Source organism: Balaenoptera borealis (genome assembly GCF_965194805.1).
Source record: "Balaenoptera borealis genome assembly, chromosome: 12".
Classification (NCBI taxonomy): domain Eukaryota; kingdom Metazoa; phylum Chordata; class Mammalia; order Artiodactyla; family Balaenopteridae; genus Balaenoptera; species Balaenoptera borealis.
The window spans coordinates 41,474,616-41,502,563 of NC_138869.1; the positions used below are offsets into that span (position 1 = coordinate 41,474,616).

Sequence of the window (27,948 nt, forward strand, 5' to 3'; positions counted from 1 at the left end):
TATCACTTCACACAGAGCATAGTTAAGGCAACTGAACACAAATGCTTTTGTATACTTGTAAATATACATAAGCAAATATACAGAAGCAATTGATATGTTATTTGTATATTATTTAGGCAAATTTCCTATGGTTCTTGACCAGGCAACATACTTTGCATCCTCTATGCTTCCTAAAAATATTTCATTTTCTTAAAGAGAAATTTGTAATTCTTTCTAAAACTTGTAATTCTCACCAATATACACTCCTTGAATATATACTCCTCAAAGTAAGGTTTTACCCAGTCCTTTAGTCTAAGCTTAATAGTCACCTAAGGTTTTTGATGTTTATTTGTTTTACTTTAAAATTTTGTACCTTTTAGTTACTTCTTCTCATTCACCCTGCAAAATGTAATCTTGGTTATCAGTCAACTCAATACACTTTTATAATAACCAACAGACAGTTAAGGATTTATCTTAGAAATACTGGTACACTGATAAACAACAAGGCCCTACTGTATAACACAGGGAACTATATTCAATATCTTGTAATAAACTCTAATGGAAAAGAATCTGAAAAAGAATACACACACACACACACACACATAACTGAACCACTTTGCTATACACCAGAAACTAACACAACACTGTAAATCAACTATAGTTCAATAAAAAAAGTTTTAAGAAAGAAATGCTGGTACATTATTTCCAGGGTTAATCATTACATTAATTAATAACTGGCTCTTTTCAGCTTCAACTACCTTCTCTTCTTAAGAGGTGGAGAGAGACAAAATTTTAGTAACTGCTGCAGGCTGAAGGAGCTCTGTTCACCAGCAAAACCAACTGAGAAATGACTGCTAGACATTACAGTAGGTCCAACAGCCCTACATAGTAATTCCATTTAGAGAGCAAGTGTGATAGGTACTGTCCAGATAAGGAAGAGCCCTTAAATACACTGAAACAAAGGAATGATTTTAGCAATATTGTTTCATAATGTAATTAGGAATAATAAGAGAGAAAAAAATTAAGTGTGCAGGAGCAAGCTACCCTGTGTAATATTTCTTACCATTTTATAGAGATCTGAGACACTAATCTGGTCCGCATCCACTACTTCAAAGTCCTTTCGAGGCACCAGGTCCAGGCCCAAATGCCTAGTAAAGAGAAAGACCACATTCAGCATGCCATGTCCTCAAACTACTCATCTCTCTTTATGTGCCTGGGAGCCCATGCCAACCATGACCTTATGGACAGAAGTTCAGACACTGCCTCCGCAGGGACATGCCTTTATCCAGTAACCTAACTGTGTTCACCTTTAGGTAAATAAATGAGGCTAGGAATTTTAAGACTGTGACAATTTTCGTCATCAAGCAGTTCCCCCTGTGACGGTAAAAAGGATTCATTCAGTATCACATTTATAACAGATTGCTTGAGTTCACTAAGGATGGATTTTCTTAGATCATTAATAAGTTGTGTTTATTTTTTGATATCCCCCATCCTGCAAGTATGCACAGGCTCAGCCATGCATTACTTTCATTAGGATAAAAAAAATTATTCAGTGTCCAAGTAGATTTGTAATTCAAAGTCAAACACATAAAAATCACCTCCTGGGAATTCCAGGAGGTCCACTGGTTAGGATTCTGCGCTTTTACTGCCATATGGGCATGGGTTCAATCCCTGGCTGGGAAACGAAGATACTGCAAGGCACAGCCAAAAAAAAAAAAAAAAAAAATCACCTCCTAAAGGTATTAAACTCAAAGAAATGTATGTTTTGGTTGAGTTTTATCTCATTTTCAATTTAATTAATACTGACACTGGGTTATAGTGAAGACCTCGCCACACATTAGCCAATACCTTAAGACACTTTAGATGGAAGTTTAACCAGGGAGCACGATTAATAAAGAAAACAATACTTAGAAGATCTGGTATAACTTGGGCAGGAAGGAATAAGTGATAATGATTAATAGTTGATTGGGAGGCAGTATGAGACAGTGGAAATAACTCTGGACAGGCAGAACTCTTGGGTTCAAATATGATACATAATTTATATTCAATACATGTTACGCCCTTTCTCACTCTCTAGAACAACAGCTCTAAATCTGGAGTCAGTGGAATTAGGGGTTGTGGACCCCTGTAACTATGTATAAAAGTATGTGCATATGTTCATATATGCATTTTCTCTGAGGAGAGGGCCTATAACCCTAATCAGCGTTTCAGAGCTGCTCTGTGACCACCCTACTCTAAAACGAGTGTTATGAATTATTGCACCTGGCAAAAGTATGCCATAGATGATGGAAGGATAAGTATATATATTTTTTTCTTCACCTAGATTATGAACTACATTTAGAATATGCTAGCAAAACTAATTCCCTAGGCTCTTTCTGTACATAAAACTCCCACTTATTTAAAATAAGCCACATATACATCCAAAATGCAGAATTATTTTATTTACAATTTAACCCTATTTTATAGGAAACGATATGAAGAGGTTAAATGGTAATAAGACTGATAAAATAAAAATGGGGAATCAAACCTACATGAAGAAGCTATAAGCGAACACACTAATCACACAGACTAATATGATTACTATGATTAAGAATTAAAATTTAGATGTGTACTTTTTAGCAGGCAAAAAAAAAGGAGAAACCTATTTTTCTATTAAAGGATAAAAACCCATATTTTTCTATTACCTATTACTATAACTTGTATTATTCTATAATAGAGAAATATGAGTTTTTAAAGAAGAAACAATTTTTTGGTATTAAATGCAGAAGAAAAAAAAACCCTTGTAGTTTTGCATGATGAGAAGATCAGTAATACACGGTTGTCCTTAACTACAATAGTTCACAGCTTAATGGTAAAACCATGCCATCAAATCTGATTACTGACATTAATGCACTTAAATCTGTAAGATTTTATTTCCTGTCTTCATACATCAAAGAAGTACTCCATTCAATCACCTCTTAATTATTCTTAATTTCCCTGAAATAATTTCAGGCCTCTGGCTTCTAATACTTATAGCATGTAAAGGCAGTAGTATCATGGAGAGCAAGATATAGCTGAAGCACATCCTTTCCACCTCTCTCATCTTAAAAAGCAATTTACATCTGAAAGACAATTTTGCGGTTTTGATCTCAAATATTTAGAATACTTTTACATGCATGTGGAAAAACAGTGGAAAGATCACACAAATGGTATTAGTATTTGTAGAAGGAAAGTGAAATTAAACAATTTATCAATTTAAGATATTTTACAAATTTTCTGTAGTCATGCTGTTGAAAATTCTTTAAATACAAAAATGAAGAGATAAAATTTCAAACATATTCTTTAACCACTGATGGTCACAACATATATGAGGTAGTCTAAATATTACAATTAATTAACAAAAAGAAGACTGTACAAATAATCCAATCAAAATAGATGTTTTCAGTATAACAGCTTAAGAAAAAATCCAGATGGCTCTAAGTCAGTAAGGCCATGGTTGAGAGTATATGCTCTGTAGTAGTGCACTACACGCAGTGATGGGGCTTGTCTGGAGAATGGCATCTATGCAAACTCTACCTTGGCACTATGCCACCCTTAGCCTGCTTGTCCATTCAATTATCCACCCATATACCCATCCACTCACCCCAAAGACACTCTCTGAGGATCTATCATGTACCACCAATGGTACTGGATATAGGAAATAGAGCAGTTTTGAGTCAAGCAAATGTTCATATTCCTCATGCTAATTCTCCCAAGAGCAAAGTGTTTTCCCTCTCCTAGAAGTTGTTAGAACACAGTACCTTTTAGTTTCTTGATTTCGTTACCTTAGGAAATAAGAAAATGATTAACAGGAGATCTAATAAAACCGAAGATTGATTTCCTTCTACTAAGATCATCTTCAATGGAGGAAGAGTAGTTTCCAAAAGCTAAATTGAAGGACTGTCCTCATTGGAAGAAAGCAGAGGTGCTGCACAATGAGAAACAACACATGTTCACTAAAATTTCACTCTGTAAAAGAGGTTCCTGGCTATTTCTTCCTATGGCATATTCTAAGAACAGTGAACAGTAAGTGCAGGGAATGGTCAACTTAGTCTCTTTATTGTCACAGCAAAGGAAGGCAGTGCATCAGAGTAGTTAGGAGCATGGGCTCTGATGTCAGATTGCCTAGTTTGTATCTTGGCTCTCCCACCAAGCAATACTGTCTTCTCTACTGTCACAGGCTATTGTAAGGATTAATCCATGTAAAGCACTCAGTACACTGCCAGGCATTGTGAACTGCTTCTGCTGTTATCATTATGTGTTACATCGTTAGCTAAAATATGACTTAAAGTACAAGGATTGTGATTAAAGAGAATTGTGTCTGAAAAAAGACTCCTAAACAAGCAGGAGGCATACAACTACATATACATCTACATACAGATGTAGTATAGAGCTGAGTTTTTAAAATGGTCTTACCAACTGCTTAGGTGAATAGTCTTCACAAAAATAGTCTTCTCTCACCACTTGTCACTAATCACTCATTCATTCATTCCAATAATTCAATAAATATTAGCACCTACTCTATGCTAGGCTCATGATGAACTCAGGGACACAGCAGTGAATAAAAGACATATTTCTGCTCCTGCATTCTTGTAGGTGCACCACTCTAAAGACCGTGAATCTCTCTCTATCAAATTCTTTGAATTTTACATGTCTTTTGAATGTTCCATACTCTATTCTATTTTCTATTGTATCTTTTTCTTCTGGGTTTCCTCATCTGAACCACAGAACATAGAAAATAACTTGAAGCTAATTAATTATATACGATGGATGTTTTAAGGCATTTAAGATCTAGTTCTCCCCCAGAATCAGTTGAAAAAGGCTAGAGATACTAAGATTTTCTATGGGCAGTGCCCTTTTCTAATACTTATGAGAGCATATAGATATAACTATACTAATGAAAGCATGGTATATTTATATAGTAATAAAATAGAAGATATAACTAATAATAGCTACCTTTTACTGAACATTTACTTGGAATAGGCATTTTATGTATATCCCCTCTAAGCACTATGGGAAGTACACAGTATTAAACCCATTTTATAATTGAGGAAACTGAAGCCCAGAGAGGTTACTAAGTAGCCTTTTAAAGGAGTACAGTTGAGCATGTCTCAAGCTAGGTCTGTCTTACTCTGAACCCATGATATTTCCACTATACCTGCCACCTTTCTACTAATAACCATGAAGTTAAATACTAATGGCTATAAGTGATTGTAATCAATTTGGTCATAATAGTTTGAGGAATAATTTTGTGTCAATACATCAATCCAGAAGGAAACAAACATAGACTGATGAATGAGTAGCCAACAGGCATAAGAAAAACCCACCTTGTTACTTAGATACATTCATGTAGTGCCTATCAAGTGCAGGCACTGTGCTAAGTGCAGGGTATGCTGATGAGCAAAACAGATGCACAAAGAATGAGTGTGTGTGTGTAAGTTAATCATTTGAACATGGTAACTTGAGAGAAGAATTTTGACACATGCATAGTTTAAACATAGTTATCTCAGACTTAAGTATGGCAAGAAACTGATTGATGGGTACAACACCTTATATCAGAAGAACTCTAAGAAGGCATTGGAAGCTTCTGCTAATTTCAGATATCCTGAAGCTGGAAAATATCACTATGTCCTTAAAGAGAAAGTACTGAACCATAAACTTTTCTGAGTCCTAGCTAAAAATTTACTCAGAGGAAACTCACTGGGGTTGGGGGCGCGGGGGTGGTGGTGGTGGCAGTATTCTCTGCATAGTATAACTCAAACTACTGCTTGTGTTGCTTCCTCCAAGAGCAATTCCCTTGGTAAGGAACATAAACTAAGCAGGAAGAAAGGGACATGGGTAGGTTAGGATCTTTGAAAACCTGAGAGAAGGTACAAAAGAGAAGCGAGGGAGGGAAATAATTTGATAGAGAGGGAGAGAAAGAATAACTAGAAAGTATACATTTATTGGTGATTTGTCTTAAATGATGAGACTTCACAATAAAAAGATACCAATTTTTTCATTTGATACTTGAAATCTATAGAAACATTATTCTAATTCAACAAAAGCTTATAAAATGTTTACATTTTAATCAAATTGTACTTTTTACCTAAAGAAGAAATAGAAAAATCCTATAAATTATTCTAAGAGTAAAGTATTTCTTACTTAGGTATTTTTCTATGGCAAAGATCAATTAGGCTGTGTCAGTCCTGGGTTAACGCAACTTTTAACTCAGCTATGCTATATTTACTGTAGTGATGATAGTAGAGACTGAGAAGAAACTTTTCTCTATATCTTTATGGAAGGTGTCAAAAATATTAAATTAACACATTAAAGTTACATTGCTAGACAAATTATTTTAAATTTCCCTTGGAGAGGATGTAATTAACTGACTTAATCTTTGAATAGGAGACTTGAGCAGAGATAATGGCTAGTTAATTTGAATACAACCTTGTTTTATGCCCTTCCTGTATTTTAGAACACAATATTATAAATGCTGATTTCTACCTAATACAATTTTAATAATTTTCACTTATGGAATGAGTGTGCACATAGGCAAAGAGGCCAACAAGTATAAGCCACGTAAATTTAATGCCAGAATCCTCAAATTTTCAGCCAAATAAATAAAAATTCCTAATCTCAGGAAAAAAAATTAAAATAGTTGTTATGTAGATGTGGAGGGCTCTGCATTTAACTTAAACTCTAAATACAAGAGTATAGTACCAGTTTCGTTTTTATCCTTGAAAGTTCTAACTCAGTGTTAAAGCAGATATATATATTATGAGACCTGTGGTATAGATAACAGAACAAAGATCAAATAACCCACAGACTAGAGATACTGACAATAATTTTCCTGGTTTTAAGACTCACACTTAAAAATGATCATAAAGATAGTAAGGTCCTACATAAACTATATGCGCTTTGGCATCAGTTCTGGGTACAAACACCAGTTCTACCACTCACTATGCAACACTGGAAAAAGTTCTTCTGAGCCTTTTTATGAGTTTCTTCATTAGGTAAAACGGAGCTCTTGTCTTGAAAAAGCATAATCGCATTTCATTATAACAGTGCAGATAAGTTAGACCATGCACTTGCCACAGTGATACAGGTAGATGTACTCAATAAACTATTAATAGCTGTTATTAACAGTGTCTGAAATAGGTTTTGAAAAGGCAGAGCTATAAAGTTTAAGAGTCTAAAGAAAAAGGCATAAAGTTTAAAATTATATACGATTAATATTTAATTACATCAATTACAACGTAAAAATACATTCAGAAAATATTGATTGTGCACCCAAAACATGCCAGCATATGCTAAGCTTATCAATATTTTATGGCATTTATAAAAGTGTCGTGGAACAAGAAGAGTGGAATTATGAGGGCATACAATGGGAAGAATGGATACGGTTATCAGTGCTCAGCTGTTGCATGGAGCAGTCTCCTATATCTAACCTATTGGTACGAAATGACTTTATTTTTGCAGTACACCATCGTTTCTTTCAAATTAAGAAGGAATGTTTTTAAAAGGGTCACTTCGAGTGAGAACCAGAGAGAACTGTCCTATTGGTTTGGGAGGCAATACATCTTTTTCTTTTAGTAACAGTAGACCTACAAAGTTCTCATTTAAGTTTTTAAGTGACTGTATTTTCCACTGGGAGTAAAGGGGAAAATGGAAAGAAGAAGAACTGGGGAAAGAAAGAAGTGGAAGGGGAGGGAGAAAGGAGAGAAGAAGATACAGAAGCACCAGGAGAGGAGGATCAGGGTTTCGAGAAAGGAGGGAGAAGGGAAAAAAGTGGGGTGGGGGGAGAAATGGAACTATGTTTCTGGTTTATATTGTTTATCAAAATGAACATATAAATACTCCCCCTACACACACACAAGCACATAACAGACTTTGTTGAGAAAAAGTTATTAATGAAGGTGGAACAACTCTGTACTTTACTGACAGGTATTTATAATGTTCTCTGCCTTTTTCAGATATGATTTGAACTTGTTTCCAAGCTATCATCTTTAAGTTTTCAGATTTGACGCAAAATCTGATTGGTCTCTTTTCTAACTTTCATCATAAAGAGGTATTGCTATTTCTACAATATTTCTCTTGTTCATTTACTGGTATGTATAGTGCAGTTAAACTGCAACATAATGATTTATACAACTATTAGTGTCATCAGTTCAAGAGTAACAATTTGCTTGGCACATAGTGATGCTATGTTTGCAAATTACTACCATTATTGATTTTTTAAAATAAATACAGTGATACCATACAGTACTGTTTGAAGCTGAGGAGACAGGATCAGTAGCTATACTGTAAGTTAACATACTACATTTTGCTAAGATTTTTACTGCCCAAAGTTAGATTTAAAGAACACTGTCTGATCTATCGTACATCTGAATTCATGTTATATCATACAAGGAGTCTGTGGTGTATGCCAAGCAATCCTATTAACAGTCAAGAGAGGTTGTAATTTAATGAAACAAACAGGGATAGGATGGTGTCACTTCAAAAGGTCACAAATAACTAATGTAGAGTTGTTCTTTTTTCTTTTCTACTGAACATTACCACTCTGTTCACTGTTTATTAGATCCCGTGTTTCCTCTTTCCTGATTTACTCTTCTATTTCTGGAAGAACACATTCTCAAGTCTCTTCTTAAGAAAGGAGCCATGACAGGTAACTTCTGCATCCTTGAATACTTTAAAAGGGCTTTATTTGGCCCTTACACTTGATTATATAGTTTGGTTGTTTATAAAATTCTGGCTGGCAAATCATTTCCCAACAGAAATTTGAAGATATTACTTCATTATATTCTAGCATCCAGTGTTACTGATAAAACTTTTGAGGCTGGTGTGAATCTTATTCTTTTGTAAGAAGACCTGTTTTTCTGTCTGATAACCTTTTAACATCTTCTCTTCAGCCCCAAATATTGAAATATCTTAATGTGCCTCACTGTAGGTTTTGGTTTTTCTTCTCCATTCATTATACTAGGTATTTGACAGACTCTTCCAATCCTAAGTCACCTGCTCTTTGGCTCTAGGAAATTCTCTTCTATAATTTCTTTAGAATTTCCTCTTTATTGCCTTTGTTCTTTTCCTGGAAATATAATGTCTGATGTTGGATCCCCTAGATTGAATCTCTGTATTGTTGTTTTTTCCTCAACCATTTCCCATCTTTTTGTTTTATTTTCCTAGAGATGACATAAAATTATCTTCCTGTTCTCTTCCTAAATTCTTTTTTGAAATCCTATTCTCCATTACTTTTTCGTAGCATTTTATAATGCATAATGAATCTTCTTGATTCTCTTGGAGGATACTCAGAGATTTTTAAAGTTCTTTACTAATCTCTAGGGCCAGGTATTTTGTTTATCCTGGTCTCCCTCTCTTCCCTATGAAAGGATTTCTTCAAATACCTGGTAATACTTGATTGTCCATTCAAATTTAAAAGGCACTAGAAATGTGATGAGTTTTTTGTACATGGGTGGGTGGCTAGCAAGCTTCTCTTTCTGGTAAGTGGAAGGGATTTGTTCATTACACTTTGAAACCCTTAAATGCCTCAATATGGAGGGCTTTGCAATAAAGTCCCAGTTCAAACTTTTGTTGCCCAGTTTCCCCCTAGGCAATTGGTCTTTGTATTTGTCTATCTGAAAGGGAAACACCTGGCTGCCAGGCTTGCTACTCATGGTGGTGAATTATTACTTTACATACTTTTAAGTACTTCCTTTTTTTAAGCTCCAGGGCACACTCCCTTTCTTCCATGATTCTAGCAGCTGCAAGGCAGACCAGCTCCTTCATTAGCTGAAGTTTCCTCAATACATTACAGGCTTCTTCTTCTGTTACTAATCCTCCATCTACTTTTCAGCTTCTAGAAATGGGTTCACATATCCCATTTATTGCTGTGCTCCTCCCACTCTTTTTATTTTTTATCATTTCAATGATGTCTTGAGGGGGAGAGGAGCTAAAGACTTGTTCTAAAATATACTTAAGGTAAATGTATTTCTTAAATAGGAAGCAACCTAGTCACTTCAAAGTTCAGTGGACCCGATTTTAAGAGAATGAGGCAAAAGCATTTGAGAATTATATCAATTATTAAATCTAGGAAGAAATAAAATCTGAGTACTATCTACTCCAGCTTCCCATGACAAAGTCTTATAATTGTACTTGTATGGCAATAGTAAATAGTCATACCCACTGCATAAATACAGGACTATTTCTGAATGATGAATTAGTTAACAATATTCTGATGTACAGATGTAGATAGTTCCCATTTGTAGTATATGCTTATTCGGATTCATTATATGGCTATAAAATGTAAAGGACACCAAATTCACATGAAATTCAAAGGTACTAAGAGATGAAACAAAAGAGTATTCTGATTACTGAGGTTTAGAATCAAGGAATTTGAGATGGAAGAAACCCCAGAGGCTAATGTAATCCAATTATTTAATTTTCTGGAAGTGAAAACAGAGGCTGAGAGAGTTTCAATGAGTAGAACCAGTGAGTGTCCTTTGCTATAAACTGAAAAAAACGACTACTCATTGTAAAAATGATCAAAGCTTAGTGGAGAATACAACAATGTCTTTAATCCCTAAAGATAAGCTTTGATCAGGTACAACTCTATGAGGACTGAGTTATCATAAATGAAACTGAGAGATGCCCAAATGACATTCATACTTACTCATTGCCCCAGTCCAGGCGCACGGTGATGTGCCGCTTAACCTCCCGCACCTGATCCTGAGTCAGGTGACCAGACAGGAGCTGCCTCCGAAGGTCAATAAGTTCATTCATCACATGGCGTAGCTTGTAGAAAAGATCTACTTTATGTTTCTGAAAGGGCATTTTTGGTGTTGGGTGAAATAAAAAAGGGATATGGAAAGGGAATGAAAAAAAAAAGAGAAATAGTTAAACTATGAAAAGTGCTCATTTCTCTGAACCTCTAAAAAAAGGCAATGTAAAGAGAGGCTTATTTAAGAATCTTAAACCAAAGTCCTTAGTTCCTACTGTCTAACAATCTCTATAAAGTGACATCTAACAACATAATTGATCTGGCTCATGCAAAGTACCATTTGTCTATCCCTACTCTATACTGGACTATTAATTTTCCGGTAACTTAGTAAACTTAATCAGAACCAAAAGAAACACAGGAGCCTAGAGTGGTTTTCTCTGACAGAAGTTACTATGTATGACAAAGATTTCAACCAGCCAGCAACATCTCCAGTTTCTCCAGGAAGGATACTCAAGTTGGGGTAGGGAGAGAGAGAATCACTTGCCCTATTTTAAAGAACTGTTTCAACATAAAGCTACAGTCTCTGGAGTGAGATTCATTCCAGGTTTCCAGGCCTCATCTAGCTTTAATTAGCTTTTGAAAACAGTATGTGTCCCTAGTGTCATAGAGTTCTACTCTTTTCAGTTCAATAAAAAGTGTCACCTTTATAAGAGTTAAACGGAAACAGCTTAATGAACTTAATTATGGACATCACAGTGGTTTTAACAAGTAAAAAATGTAAATGCCACGACAGAATAAGCATCTTTACTTAAGAATATAGGTTTAAGAACTAAAGTTCTATTTGCTCACAAGTGAAATCTTGATTTTGGAATCTTTCAGTTTCTGTTTTTATTATAGAGAAGCACAATTTTATATGATAATTAAAATTCTTGGAATATAACTAATCTATAAAGAATGCTTTTAAAGACAGATCAATCTCTACCATAGTGTTAGTAAAATCTCTATCTAGGATTTCCCCTAAAAAGACACTTGTCAAAATAAGCTGGATTCAAGTGACTGTAAATAAAATTATAATTATAAAGTAAATTACAAATCAGTAGAATCAGCTAATGTTTTTAAGTGGCTCTGAGCTTATGATTAAAATGTTTGGAACATCATACTACTTAGAAATCATCTAATGGAGCACTAGAGCATTAGATTTTAAAAGGTCCATTTAAAGAGAAATTATTTTTAACTAGAAGACATTAGAAATCACGCACTCTAACTACATCAAGCTGTTCTTTCTTCACTCAATGAACATATGAAGAAAAGTTAAGCACCTTGATGGTACACAATGCTGGCAGATGGGCAGAACTCGAATGCTTGCCAGCTCAAATGCAACAAAGCCTAAGCAAATTACATCTGCAAAATTGAGATCTTGAGATAAGCAATAAAGGCAATGTGGTGTTTGTTTCCAGCACATTCATTTCTTGATGATAAATCAGGGTCACCTGTCTAAGTTTAAAATAGAAAGTTAGGATTATTATTTTCCCATCAAGCCATACACAACAATCCACTACATACATATACAAGCATTGACTTATTCATTCAATTAACAAATGCTTATGGAGCACCTGCTGAGTGTTATTACTTTGTTGTGATCAAAAGTCCCTACTCTCATGGTGCTTTCATTCTAGAGAGCAGAGACAGACCATACGCAAATACATAATGGTGGTGAAAACTCTAAGAAGAAAAATTAAAGCAGAATAGAGACAGTGGGTGGCCAAGGGTGCGTTGGCTGGGGGCTAGGAGAAGTTACTGCTTCTGGTAGAATGGTCAGGGAAAGGCTTCCTTGTGAGCCGAACTTTAAGTAGAAACCTGAATGAAATAAAGTGACAGCATTTAGGAAAACTGGGGAAATTTTATAGGCATGAGAAACAGCAAGAGCAAATGCCTCAATGTGGAAGTGAACTTGGTATGTTCACAGAGAATAAAGAAGTCAGTGTACCTGGAGCAAAGTGAACAAGGGGGAAAGTGGTGATGATGCAGTCAGAGAGGCAACACAGACCAGATTAGGCAGGGCCTTTGTAAATTATGTTAAGGTCTTTAGCTTTTACTCCCAGCAAGATGGGAAGCCACTGGAGATTTGGAATAGAAGAGTGATGCGATATGACCTAAGTCTTGAAAGCATTACTCTGAGTGCTCTGTTGAAAATAAATCATGAAAAGGCAAAGAGGACAGTGGGGGTCCCAGTTAGGAAACTATTTATTGCAACAATCCATACGATGATGGCTGACTGGACAAAGGTAAGAATGGTAAAGGTAAACATTTCAGAGTTTGGAATTTTGACATGTTTTGTAGTTAGAGCTGTCAAGATCTGCTGATAGATTAGAAGTGAGATATGAATGGAATCAAGGATCATTCTTTTTCCGAGCCTGAGAAGCATGTCTGGAAGAGGGAAACAAGGCTCAATTAGGACATGCTAAGTTTGACACCAAGTTTCAACATTTAGAGGTCAGGAAAGTGAGGAGAATCCAGCAAAGGAAATTGAGAAGTAAGCAGTGAAGTGAGAGGAAAAGCAAGAGAGTACTGAAAACAGGGTTTAAGGAGAACTTTGTTAAATGCACTGAGAGGTTAAATAAAATATAGACTGAGAACTGGCCACTGGATTTGGCACTGTGGTGGCCATCACTGACCAGTGATGGAATAGGTGGAGTGAGTTCAAGCGTAATGGGAAAGGAGGGAATGGAGACAGAGCATAGACAACTCTTTTGTAGAACTTTCAGTAACTGGAAGCAGAGAAATGTAGCAAAACAGGGTTGTGCTATGGAGGGAGGGTTTTTTTTTTTTTAATGAAACACAATTTTGGGCTATTTGTATACTGAAGAGAATAATCTAGTAGAAGGGAAAGTTTGATGATGCAGGTGTTAAATCCTTAAGTAGTCAAGAAGAGATGGGTCCCAGGTTAAAAGGTGGGGGGGAGGTTTCGCTTAACCAGGATACTCTATTGTCACAGAGAGGAAAGGCACAGAACTGAGTAATGACACAGGTAGTTGGGAGACTTGGTGATAGAACTAAATTTTTCCTCTGGCTGCTTTATTGCCACGGAAATAAAAAGCAAAGTCATCAGCTGAGAGTGAGTAAAGTGGGAGGGGGTGTTAGAGGTTTGAAAACAGAGGAAAAGATATTAAAAAAGTGCCATGGAGAGTGGTAACACAAATCATCGGGGGAAAGATAGTTCAACTGTTAGATGGTTTTGAGATTTGTGAACACTAATTAAAAGTGCAGTTTTGTGTTTTTTTAAAGCCACGTATAATGAAGTATATTGATACTGAAATATCACAAATATATGTATGTATATACATGTGTGTATGTGTATATACATGCACACACAGAACATATACTCACATACATACAATATCTATGTAATAACATGCACACACACATACAATAGCAATGAAAGAATATATTAATATACTCTTTTAAGGCATTATATGGTTATTTATTTTTTTTAATCAAGAGCTTCTAACAGACTGTATTTTCCAAACATGACAACAATATCTCCCAGCCCAAGTGCTCTTCTGCAAAAATGTGAATCTGACACTCCCCTGGTATGAACCTATTTTTCTTTCTTTCTTTCTTTCCTTTTTTTTTTTTTTTTTGCCCTGTCTTGTGGCTAGGGGGATCTTAATTCCCCAACCAGGGAATGAACCCAGGCCACCAAAGTGAAAGCTTAGAGTCCTAACCACTGGACCACCAGGGAATTCCCTGGAACCTGTTTCTTTACAGCCTTAAACCTGGGCAGGCCCTGAGACTGCTCTGACCAATCAAACATTACAGTAGTGATCTGAGCTAGTTCTAGGCATAGCCCTTAACTAGTCTGGCAGCTTCTGCTTCCTGTCTCTTAGAATACATGCTCTTGGGAGGGTCCCTCTCAGAATCCAGCCGCCTTGTGGTGAAAAGCCCAAGCTACATGGAGAGGCCACAAGGAGATGCTCCATTAAGCAGTCCCAGCTGTGTGAGTGATCCATGTTAGATGCCACACCTAGCCGAGCCACAGTGTCAGAAGACTACAGCTTCTGCCAATATTTGACTGCAACAGAATGAGAAACCCTATGTGGAACTGTCCGGCTGAGCTCACTCTATCCAGAGAAGAATGAACTATAATAAACAGTTGTTTTAAGCCACTAAGTTTTGGGGTAGTTTGTTACGTAGATAACCAGAACAACTGTACAGTATTTTTTTCCAATAGAAAATCAGTTACTGTTCCTAATTATATAAAGCTGGGAATACTAACCCTGCACTAAGAATGAAATGGATCATACCATCAGAAAGCAGCACTATTATTATAATCAACGTGGTGCTAATTTCTTTTTCCAGACCAACCTAATGGCCTCTTTGACCAGAGGTCCTAGCCCTAGAGGCTCTACCAGCACTGCTCTGACACCACGTGGTACTCTTGGGTTTGTTAGCAGAAGAGAACACACGCCATTCAACCTGAACAATATCGGAGACCGGCTCCAGAGCACACAATTTACCTAAGAGCACTTGATGCCACAGGACAGCTAAATACCCCACTCAGGCTGAAAAATCCTTTTCTACTGAGAAACCTACTCCTTAGTAGATCAAAATAATAGTACATGAGGGATACCTAAGAGATATTGCGGGTTTGGTTCCAGATGACCACAATAAAGTGAATACTGCAATAAAGAGAGCTGCACAAATTTTTTGGTTTCCCAGTGCATATAAAAGTTATCTTTACACTATTCTGTAGTCTATTAAATGTGCAATAGCATTATGTCTAAAGAAACAATGTATATACCTCAATGAAAAATACTTTACTGCTAAAAAATGCTAACCATCATCTGAGCCTTCAGTGAGTAATAGTAGTAACAAAGATTACTGAACACAGATCACCATAACAAATACAATAATGAAAAAGTTTGGGCTTCCCTGGTGGCGCAGTGCTTAGGAATCCGCCTGCCAATGCAGGGAACACGGGTTCGAGCCCTGGTCCGGGAAGATCCCACATGCCGTGGAGCAACTAAGCCCGTGCGCCACAACTACTGAGCCTGCGCTCTACAGCCCGTGAGCCACAACTACTGAAGCCCGCGTGCCTAGAGCCCGTGCCCCGCAACAAGAGAAGCCACCGCAATGAGGAGCCCGCACACGGCAACGAAGAGTAGCCCTCGCTCGCTGCAACTAGAGAAAGCCCGTGTGCACCAAAAAAGACCCAAAGCAGTCAAAAATTCAAAAAAAAAAAATTAAAAAAAATTTTTTTAAAGAAGAGGAAAAAGAAATCTTAGCAACACATTTAGCCTCTCCAAAAGCTCTAGTATTTGTCTAATATTTGTCAAGAATGGTCACAGAATTTGGAAAGTATACCAAAGAATCAGTAGAAATGATACATTTAGAATAATTAAACTACTTTGCCAGCACATGCCAGGTAGAATTTGCCTTATCATTGTGAAAGAATTCCTGGAGCTCTGCAGAAATATTCCAGATTTAAAAATTATTTTTACTAAACTGCTTGTAACTCAGTGTTGCGAGAAAGATTGTGCTGCAATGATGCCTCTGAGTCAGTAAATGAGTAAAGTTGTAGAATATCCATCATAAAGCATGCTAACTTTATTTTAAAACTATATATGCATAAAGATTGTTTAACATATGCTAATATAAGATTATAAAATCTAATTAAAAGAAAATTACATCAAAAGTACTGCTCTCATCAAAGAGGACAAATGCGTTGCCATAGTACCAAAAACTTTAGGTCAAAATCAATTTAATGGAAATTAAACACTGCATCTAAAGTTTAAGTTGTTAAGGGAAGATTCCCAGATCTCTCTCCATTTTACCTTTTACTTTTGAACATTCTTTTATTTACTCCTTTTATTTCTTGCTAAAAGATTAACCATTAAGAACCCAGATGTATTCAAACTTCTCCAGTATTTCTTTCTTTAATTGCTATTAATAATCAAGTGTCTTACTGTGAAGTAAACTAACCCTATTTGAAATATTTATATTATATACCAAAGCTCTAGCACTCATCCCAGTATAATATAAAAAATATCTAAACTGCAGTACTTGCAATTTTAATGAACTTTCTGCCAAAAATATCTTTAAGCCCAAGAATTTAAACTTTCATTTTACATTGTTCAACAACTTAGTTGGCCAAGGCTTGAAACTGATTTTCAAAAGAGAAATTTCTGTGAAACAAGAGATGTAAATCCAACCTATTTCACACTGATCTTCAAGCATATATTTTCAAGAAATAAGAACGCAAATAAGTAATGTGAAAATTCTTTATAAACTCCTCACTAATATGGAGGTGTGTCTATATACTCTCTTTGCTTGACATACATATTTACTCCTCCACCTCTCACAGGCCTACATGTCTTCCTCACTCCAGTCTCGACCCAAACACATCCTCCCTCACAGACTTGTTGATAACCAAAATAATACCACTTATAGCTTCAATCCTCTTTTACAACACAAATATTTACAAGAGAGTTAAGACTTAAAAGTCTTAGTTTAAGTAAGCTGATTCTTTCCCTAGAGCAGATAAGAATCTTGCTAAGAAGGGAACAAAGCTAACTGAAAGGTAAGTAAAATATCAGTGATATGAAAAATGGAAGCTCCAGTTGCTGATGTCAAGGGCACCCATTCACTATTCTGAACACAGTGAACTTACCTAACAGTGGGCTGTGGACAGCTGAGGCATTCTCAGGCTCACAGCCCTTCTACACAAGACTGAACAAAGCTCTACTTAAAGGCAGCATTTAATCTGTCTCCCCTAGATACCTCTTTTTAGATACAGAGACCAATAAGAAACCAGCTCCAATTACCCACTCCTCCAAATGTTAAAGTTGAAAGCTGGAAAGTAGAAAACTGGGCCAAAATAAAAGACTGAAAACTAAGCCCTGGGGACAGGGTGGGGAAGACAGGTGAGCGGGAGGTGAGGTAGTAGGTAGATATGCCCCTGGGCTGAACAGCTGGTGTTTGTCAAGTGGAGTAAAACTGAAGCTTTGTTTTCCCTAGACACTCCAAGGACAAAGTTAGTGGCAAGAGCTGAGCTTGCTGAAGTAAAGAGATAAGATGACCACTCCTGAGGTCGAGGAAAACTTCTGTGTCTGCACATGCGCAGGAAGGCTCCTTGGGGGTCAAAAAGGGAGGGGGCGCCACCCCATAATAAGTGTGGACATACCCCCACAGGCCTCTGCGGTGGACTCCATCTTAGCAAAAAGTTGTGCACGCATGTTGGGGAGGGTCCTAGGACCTGTCAGGTGTGAAAAAAGAAACAAGATAACTGACCAAAGGTAAACAAAGACTCAGAAGAACTGTCCTATATAAGTGATTTAAATCACCTCTCTACTGCGCTCCTCCTCATTAGAGAGGACGCCTATACCCTTTTTCTCCGGGTGTGTATTTCTGCCTTGCTTCTGCCTTACATAAACAAACTGCCTGTCTGTGTGCTCTCCCACATGTTATGCTGTGTCTCTGATAATAAACTTTGTACCTTTTTTTTTTTTAAATTTTTTTACAGTTTTTGCCTACTTGAGACACTGATTTTTCAAACAGGGTAAGAGCCAGGGCCACTTTGCTTCTAGCCTCTAGCCCCTGGTGATCTGATGGCTAGGATTCCTGGTTTTCATCCAGGCTACCCAGGTTCAATTCCTGGACAGGGAACTAAGATCTCTCTTCAGGACCACTCACTGCTTTCTCTCCGAGATCAGAGGGGTGGGGAGAGAAGGAAATCTATAATGAAGTCCATTATGTGCAGAAAGGCTCAGGCACTGGAGGTACCAAGAACCCCTGAAGATATATATGTGCATGTGCCAGTGCGGTAGGTCTGGCGCATGAGCTTGGGAAATGGAAACAGGAGAACTGGTTAAAAGTCTTTTAAAAGGCTTTAAGACCTTCAGATCATCACCCCTATTCTATTCTGCCAGGCTTTTTCCACATGATAGTTTTACTCCCTACAGAGGTTAAAACAGAGTCTAAACTACTGCAGGGCACCAAACAGAGCTGATGATGTTAAAACAGGGAAATTAAGTCAAAGACTATGTAATAAATGATGCCCTTGGTGCCCTTCCCACACGGAGCTCCCGAAGTGTTGATAGCCAGACTTATGCCTTCCTAGGAAGCAGAATGAAGGATTCCTCACTGGGAAAATTCAGCCAGGGGTAAAGACCCAGAAATATTGACAGTTGCTCTCCTTCTCCCATGAGAAGCCAGGCTCTCTTCTGATCACTGTACAGTAATATCCGCCAGTTGGTAAAAACTAGCCCCATTCACAGAACTTTCTGTCAAATTTTTAATGCATCATTCTTAAATATGAATGGAAAAGAACACCATATAATGAATAAAGCTTCCAACATGAAGGAATGAGACCTAAAGCAATCAGAAAAATGGAAATTGGAGGAAACAGAAACAATTCCAGGAATAAAAGAAGATTCCAAAGAAACAATAATTAACATTCATGAGAGCATAAAGATTATAGTACATCCCTGAAAAAAGAACAGGATATAACAAAACAGGAGAAAAAGATCCAGAGCCCAAAAAAGCTTTCAGAAGGCAAAAAGAGGATAGCTGTAATTTAAAACAAAATTCAGTAATAATGATAGAATAGAACTTTGAGGGATTCTGCCAGAGAGTAAAACAAAAAACATAATACAATGGATAAATGGGTGAGAAAATATAAGAAAACTGGTGAATCATTCCAGGATGTCCAATTCTAATAAGAGTTCCTGGAAGAAAAAACTGTGAAAAAAGAGAGGAAGAAACTGCAAAAGAAGTAATACAATAAATATCCCAGAACTGAAGGAAATGAGTTTCCAGGATGATAGAACTCATTGGGTAGCTGGCATAATCAACAGGAAAAAACAAAAAAAAACCCATCTAAGACACATTGCTGTAAAATTTGAGACCACTGGGGACAAAGAGACCATCCTAAAATCTTCCATGAAAACAACTTGTCAATAAAAGACTAGAATGACTAGAATGACATTGGACTTCTCAAAAACAACACTGGAAGCTAGAAAATAATGAAGCAATACTTTAAAACTTCTGTACTTTATTTGTAACCAAGAATTTTATATCAAGCTAAACTAACTATCAAGGTAATGGTAGTCTAAAGACATTTCAAGTATGCAAAATCTCAAAAAAATTTCTCCTACACATTTTTCTCAGGAAATTATGGAGAAAGTAATTCATCAAATGAGGAAGTAAACCAAGAATTAAGGTGACACTGGTTTAACCCAGGAGACAAAGGAACATAGGAGGGGGCAAAGAAAATTGTCAGGTCAACACAGGAGGTTGGAGGGCTCCATACAGGATGTCTCTGGGAAAAAAATTAAACTTATAAAATACCTAAAGTATTTGAATATACTCAAAGGAGATTTTCATTTCTGCCAGAAGCCCAGGAGAAGGAAAACCAAGAAAACAAAACAAATGAAAAGAGAAACAATTATTAATATAAAAAAACAAAGTTACACAAGAAAGAAAGGAAATGTAACTTTAATTCACTATATGGCTCAGAAGTAAAAGTAATTATACAGACATAGTAGCAACTGCATATTGACTTAACCAAAAAAAAAAAAAAGGTGATATAACTATTTTGGAAGTACTGGAGGAGGGAAAGAGTATATGTGTATGGAGAAGAACATTCAGAGCTTAATTCTTATCTTCTATAATAAGAGATCATTAAATGACATCTAAAATAGAAAAAAATCAAGATGTACATTAAAAGAATATTATTTAGAAATATGAAATATTAGAAGAAACAGCTAAAAGAACTGAATAAAATAAGTATGGAACAGAAATCAGGAATGGACCAAGAACTACTATTTTTCATTAAAGGCCTAGTTATTTTTAATATATTATTTTAAAATCCATATATACATATTTCTTTGATTTTTTTAAAAAAATGAAATTAAATAACCCTTAACATAAAAGCCCCTCCCCCATCCCCTACACCAAGTGTGTTTCTCTGAGTCACAAAGTTAAGCAGTCTCAATTCAGCCTTCACTGCTGTTTATTACTTTAAATATTAACAAATGAAAGCAGCCAAACCTGCATAAGTGCAATGATCCCCTGCCGAATCAACACAAAAGCTAGATCATTTATATATCTCACTCCCAGAGTGAATGAAAAATGAAACATTCCACAGCAGAAAAATGCCCTTGAGAAAGCTTTGTCTCTTGACTGCAGCATAGCATCTGTCCATTCACAGCTTCCACACTCTGGTGACAGTATATACAGGGCAGAAATGATAGCAGCTACCCTGCCAAGCAAGCCCCTTCCGAATATGAGTCACCCAGCTTCAGCAAAGAGTGGGAAAGGTAGAAGGTGCACATTTGCATCCAAGTTATCTAGAGATGCTTCATGAACAGTACTTTCACACAAGGCCATAATTCCAAGGGCATAAAGGGATTTTGCTGTCCCAAATCCTACCCCTGTCTGCTCTAGTCTTACCTACTGAAACAAACAAACAAAACAGTTGGGAAATTTAAATAAAAACACAAATTTACTTCACCCCACCACCCCACTCTTACAATTTATATTTAACACCATTAAAAACATTCAATCTGTGAAATTTATCCAGACCATCTCCTGCCTTCCTACTACTGACCCTTGCTCTGGGGGTTTCATAATTCTTTAATATCAAGACAGTACAGCATAGTGATAAGGGTACTGGCTCTAGAGTCAGAATGCTTAGTTTTCTATCTCAACTCTGTGAACAGCGGTGCCTCGGGCAAATTTACGAATCTCTGCGTGACTTTGGTTACCTCATCCTTTTAACAATAACAACAAAAAAAGGAGCATCTATCTAGGGTTATTACAGGGGTTAACTGCACCTGGAACCTAGTAAGTTCTCTTGAGTAAAGTTATTACCACAATACATTCCTTGCCCTCCCTCCAACAGACATTCTTCTCTGGACCAGGCTACCAAACAACACCAAGTCATCTAAATGTGCTTCCAAACTATGATCATGGCATCCCTGCCAGGGCACCATGTCTGGCCTTGGCCCTTGAATCTTACTATGCGCACATCCCTAATAATAATCCTTGTCAACCTCCTGGTAACTATGGTCTTGATTTGTATCCTTTTATTCTTTCATGTTTTAACTACCTATGTATGTATTCCTTAAAAAGTATCCTTGCCAATGTTTATTTGTGTTTTTTGTTTTTTTTGGCTGTGTCGAGTCTTCATTGCTGCGCGCGGGCTTTCTCTAGTTGCGGTGAGTGGGGGCTACTCTTCGTTGCAGTGTGCGGGCTTCTCATTGAGGTGGCTTCTCTTGTTGTGGAGCATGAGCTCTAGGCGCGCGGGCTTCAGTAGTTGTGGCTCACAGGCTCAGTAGTTGTGGCTCGCAGGCTCTAGAGCGCAGGCTCAGTAGTTGTGGCGCACAGGCTTAGTTGCTCTGTGGCATGTGAGATCTTTCCAGACCAGGTCTTGAACCCATATCCCCTGCATTGGTAGGTGGATTTTTAACCACTGCGCCACCAGGGAAGCCCCTATTTGTGTTCTTTTTGATGATAGCCATTCTGACAGGTGTGAGGTGGTATCTCATTGTGGTTTTGATTTGCATTTCTCTAATAATTAACGATATTGAACATTTTTTCATGTGCCTATATATTTTCTTTGGAAAAATGTCTGTTTACGCCTTCTGTCCATTTTTTAATTAGGTTGTGTTTTTTTTGCTATTGACTTGTATAAGCTGTTTATATATTTTGCATAGTAACTACCTCAACCAGTCAGAATGGCCATCATCAAAAAGTCAACAAATGATAAATGCTGGAGAGAAGGAATGGAGAAAAGGGAACCCTAGTACACCACTGGTGGGAATGTAAATTGGTGCAGCCACTATGGAAAACAGTATGGAGGTTCCTCAAAAAACTAGAAGTAGAACTACCATATGACCCAGCAATTCCACTCCTGGGGATATATCCGAAGAGAATGAAAACACTAATTCAAAAAGATACATGCACCCCAATGTTCACAGCAGAATTATTTACAATAGACAAGATATGGAAGCAACCTAAGTGTCCATCAACAGATGAATGGGTAAAGAATATGTGGTACATATACAATGGAATGTTACTTGCCCATAAAAAATGAAATTTTGCCATTTGTAACAACATGGATGGACATGGAGGGTATTATGCTTCACGAAATAAGTCAGACAGAGAAACACAAACACTGTATGATATCACTTATATGTGGAATCTAAAAAAATAAACAAACAAATGAATACATCAAAACAGAAACAGACTCACAGATATAGAGAAGAAATGAGTGGTAACTAGTAGGTATGGGGAAATGGGGAGGGGCAAGATAACGGTAGGGAATTAAGGGGTACAAACTACTGTGTACTAAATAAATAAGCTACAAGGATATATTATACAACACAAGGACTATAACCAATATTTTATAATAACTTTAAATGGAGTATAATCTATAAATATACTGAGCCACTATGTTGTTCACCTGAAACTAATATAATAAATCAACTACACTTCAACCAAAAAAGATATAAAAATTGTAAGGAATTGCTACAAATCAACAAGAAAAATCTCAAATGAAAAATAGACAAGTGATATGAATAATAATTAACAAAAAGGGAAATCCTAAAAAGAAATACATAAAGCAATGGTCACCAATACTGCTAGTTTAAAAAGAAAAGAAAAGCAAAGTATGACAATAAGATGCCACTTTTATATCCAACAGAATTGTAAAAAATCATGAAAGTACAGCCCAGTCAGCAATTTGAGGGAGTAATCTGGTGAAGTTAAATAGGCGTATACTCTACAATGCTGCAATCCCACTCCCAGTGATATCCCAGAGAAACTCTCACATAGGTCCCTGAGGAAATTTATAGGATGTTTATCACAGTACTATTTCTAGCAGCAGGAAGCTGGAGGCAAACTAGGAGCAACAGCAAGAGAATAAAGGGGAAAATAAGGTGTAAGAGAGGAGGCTTAAATGTACTGATGACTATAGTGTGCCATGAACCAGGGAGTATAAAAATATCTCAACCGTCCCTTGAGTTCCAAAAGAAAATATAATAAACAAAACAATATGCCAAGTTATCACTCTACAATGAAAAATAGTAAGAGAGCCTGATGTTGGCATTGGCCTTACCAACACTGTACCTAAAGAGTCAAAACATCAGAAGGCTGCACACTTGGAGTGAACTCTAACAAGGGGAAATGGATGTGTCATATGAATCATCAAAGGATATTCAAAGGACAGTCAGATGGTCTGATGCATGCAGCTCTATAACGTAATGAAACCAGATCTCTCTCTGCTGTATAAATGCCTCTTCTTCTATAGACTGGGCTTTATGAAATCTCCACTGGCTCTGATTATTCTGAATAGGTGATTTATGCTGCAGTCCCTGGTTTTTACCTTTTTCTGGTTCAAATCTTAAATTCCACTTTACTTCATAGCTGACTCCTGAAAAATCAGTTCTTTCCTGCTTAGACCCTGGAACCTTGCTTACCCATACATATATGCACCAGTTTACCAGAGGGATGTGCCCCCAAGATGGAAAGGGTAGGGCCAGCTTAACAAGACTCCCTTTTCCAGGACTTCCTTGGCGGTCCAGTGGTTAAGACTTTGCCTTCCAATGCAGGGTGTGTGGGGTTCCATCCCTGGTCAGGGAGCTAAGATCCCACATGCCTTGGAGCCAAAAAGCAAAACACAAAGCAGAAGCAATACTGTAACAAATTCAATAAAGACTTTAAAAATGGTCCACATTAAAAAAAAAAAGACTCCCTTTTCCCTATAAAGTATCTGGATGGGCAGTACTAACATCTGACTCTGTGATTCTCCTTTTTTCTATGTTTCTATCATTTACAAATCACTTTTCTGGCTGACACACTTTTCTTTAGATAAATTCATGCTAGTTCCTAAAAAGTCCGGTACACTGCATTCCTTTTCTAAGGCAATTGCAACTATGCTATGAACAATTATATATTGCCTTTGTAACTAACTCCCAAATGGAAAACTTATTTCCGTAGTTCAAAAGTTCTTGGGGATGATAACCTCATTTTTACATTCTTTTATTGACTTTAAGGTTGTAATAGGGAAGAACAAATCTGACTCCATATTAGATCTGTTTCTTTTACTTTAACCTTTGTGCTCTGTTGCCTGTGCTTGGTTATGCTGGCTCTGCACCTTTTGTCAAATAATGTTGCCTATAGCCTGAAATATACAGGATAGCCTATTCTTAGGGCTCTGACCTTTATTTCTTTTTAATTTTTCAAAATTTATTTTATTTTTTTGGCTGTGTTGGGTCTTCATTGCTGCACGTGGGCTTTCGCTAGTTGCGGCAAGCGGGGGCTGCTCTTCATTGCAGTGCGTGGGCTTCTCATTGCAGTGGCTTCTCTTGTTGCAGAGCACAGGCTCTAGGCACGTGAGCTTCAGTAGTTGTGGCATGCGGGCTCAGTAGTTGTGGCTCATGGGCTCTAGAGCGCAGGCTCAGTAGTTGTGGTGCACGGGCTTAGTTGCTCCGTGGCATGTGGCATGTGGGATCTTCCCAGACCAGGGCTTGAACTGGTGTCTCCTGCACTGGCAGGCAGATTCTTAACCACTGCACCACCGGGGAAGTCCCAGGGCTCTGGCCTTTAATGGTCCATTCACATAGAGATAAAAAGTTGCAGAACAGAGAATAACATTTGTTTTGTTGGAGGTTTACAAGAACATCATGACCTAAGTGGACAGCTGCAAGAACAAAGGATTCCAACACCAAGAAGTGTGCAACAACTAACCACGCCCCTCCCTCAGCTTGCCTTTAAAAGTGCTTTGCTGAAACCCTTCAGAGAGTTCAGGGATTTTTGGGTACGAGCCACCCATCTCCTTGCAAGGCCCTGCAATAAACCTTTCTCTGCTCCAAACTCCAACATTTCAGTTTGTTTGGCCTCACGGTGTGTTGGGCATACGAACTTTGTTCGGTAACAAGGCCAGAGCTAGCATTTAACTTAGATCTGGCCTCTGAATTGCCTCTTACTGACGTTTCCTAGTCACTGACTTGCCGAGTGTAATGAATTCCTCCCCAGTTCAAGCCTGTTCTCTTAATAATCAGTATACATCTTTTATGGGACCCTCAACTCTGATCAGCATTTGATAAGCTTATGGCAACTTTAATTCATAGTTTAAGGGTCATGGCCAGAAAATCAAGAGTTCCCATTCAGTTGAAAGTCTGAAATAATTGGGACCAGGAATTTGTAAGATTAAATGATATTAAATATCATGAAGTTGTCATTATACTTGTTTTAATTATACTTCTATTAGGTAGGAAGCAATACAAGAGACAATAATAAGCTTTGAATTATTATCACTACTGGTCCTTATTTTAACAACAGAATCCATCTATATTCATCTTAAAGAAACCATGTCATGTTATGATTATCCATAAAAATAAGTTTAATTCATCAGCAGTATCACTTTCAAATACAAAGAAGAATAAACAAAAGTCTATTTTGGAATTATACCTGGTTAAAGCTAAATATTTCAAGGCACAAATCCAAGGCACTGCCATATGCAAAGGAATGGTACTGGAAATGCTCTTAATTCTATTAAAAAAAAAGAAAGAAAGAAAGAAAGAAAAGCCTTTTCTTCCTGCATTAAGAGCTACTGTCAAAGACTAGGAGAACAGTGACTAATACCCAAACCTGTTATCACTACACTCTATAATTAACAATGAATCAACATATGCCCAACTTCTTAATTCCCTTCAGGTTTGATAAGAGAAACAATAGTTCAAGAGATCTATGCTGAGCTACTCTTTCTTCCCACATTAAAAAGAATACTACTTCTCTTTAGCAATCTTATAGTTATTTTTCACCTACCTAGACCAATTCCCTTCCTTATAAATATTGTCTTAGAAATGACTGACTTACATAGTTGGTTCAATACTGTTGCTTTCAGCAAGTTCATCAGTGGTTAAGGACAAGGAAGAGTAATAAAAAGTCAGTATCTTGCCACTATGGAAAATAGTATGGAGGGTCCTTAAAAAACTAAAAATAGAGTTACCATATGATCCAGCAATCCCACTCCTGGACATATACCTGGAAAAGATGAAAGCTCTAACTCAAAAAGATACATGCACCCCAATGTTCATAGCAGCACTATCTACAATAGCCAAGACATGGAAGCAACCCAAATGTCCATCTACAGATGAACAGATAAAGAAGGTGTGGTATATATATATCATGGAATATTACTCAGCCATAAAAAAAGAATGAAATAATGTCATTTGCAGCAACATGGATGGACCTAGAGATTATTCATACTAAGTGAAATAAGTCAGACAGAGAAAGACAAATATAAGATATCACATTTTTGGGGAATCTAAAAAAATGATACAAATGAACTTACTTACAAAACAGAAACAGACTCACAAATATAGAAAACATACTTATACTTACCAAAGGGGAAAGGGAGGGTAGGGATAAATTAGGAATTTGGGATTGACAGATACACACTATTATATATTAAAGAGATAAACAATAAGGACCTACTGACAGCACAGGAAACTGTATTCAGTATCTTATAATAACCTATAATGGAAAAGAATCTGAAAAAGAATAAATGGGTATATGTATAATAAATATGTGTACACCTGAAACACTGTAAATCAACTATACTTCAGTTTTTTAAAAAGTAAATAAATAAATAAAATTAACTACTTCTTAAAAAAAAAAAGCCAGTGTCTTTTACATGGTAAGATAATGTCTTAGACCATTTGGGCTACTATAACAAAATACCATAAACTGTATGGCTTACAAACAATAGTAATTTACTTCTCACAGTTCTGGAGTCTGTAAGTACAAGATCAGGGTGCCAGCCTGGTTAGGTTCTGGTGAAGGCCCTCTTCCAGGTTGCAACCTGCAGAGTTCTTGCTGTGTACTCACATAGTGGAAGAGGCTAGGGTGCTCTTTGGGGTGTCTTTTATAAGAGCATTAATTCCATTCATGAGGCTACCCTCAAGACCCAAAGGCCCTGCCTCCTAATACCATCACATCAGACATCAGATGTTCAACCTATGAATTTTGGGAGGACATAAACATTTAGACCATAGCAGATAAAGATTTAGCTTAACACTTATATGACAAATTCATCTGATGCTGCTAAAATAAGCTGAAACAGTTGGGGGAATCATTCCTAATCCGTAAATTGTCGTCAAGAAAGAAAATCAGATTCCTTTACCAACATGTTTATAAGGCCTGGGACTCTTGTCAGTTTTTGCTCTCCACTGAATTCTAAGGTTTAA

The 27,948-nt window shown here is 37.0% G+C and overlaps 1 protein-coding gene across 4 annotated transcripts in view; it reads right to left on the reverse strand.

Annotated features, from left to right (window-relative positions):
- The window catches only part of DOCK3 (dedicator of cytokinesis 3), a 384,134-nt gene that overhangs the window by 183,005 nt on the left and 173,181 nt on the right, over window positions 1–27,948 (reverse strand). For all 4 annotated transcript variants that reach the window (XM_082348082.1, XM_082348083.1, XM_082348081.1 and 1 more), the window contains exons 6-7: window positions 10,646–10,794; window positions 1,043–1,127 (exon numbers count right to left, since the gene is read on the reverse strand). In XM_082348082.1, coding sequence (XP_082204208.1) covers window positions 1,043–1,127; window positions 10,646–10,794 — 234 coding nt within the window. The remainder of the gene's footprint in view (window positions 1–1,042; window positions 1,128–10,645; window positions 10,795–27,948) is intronic.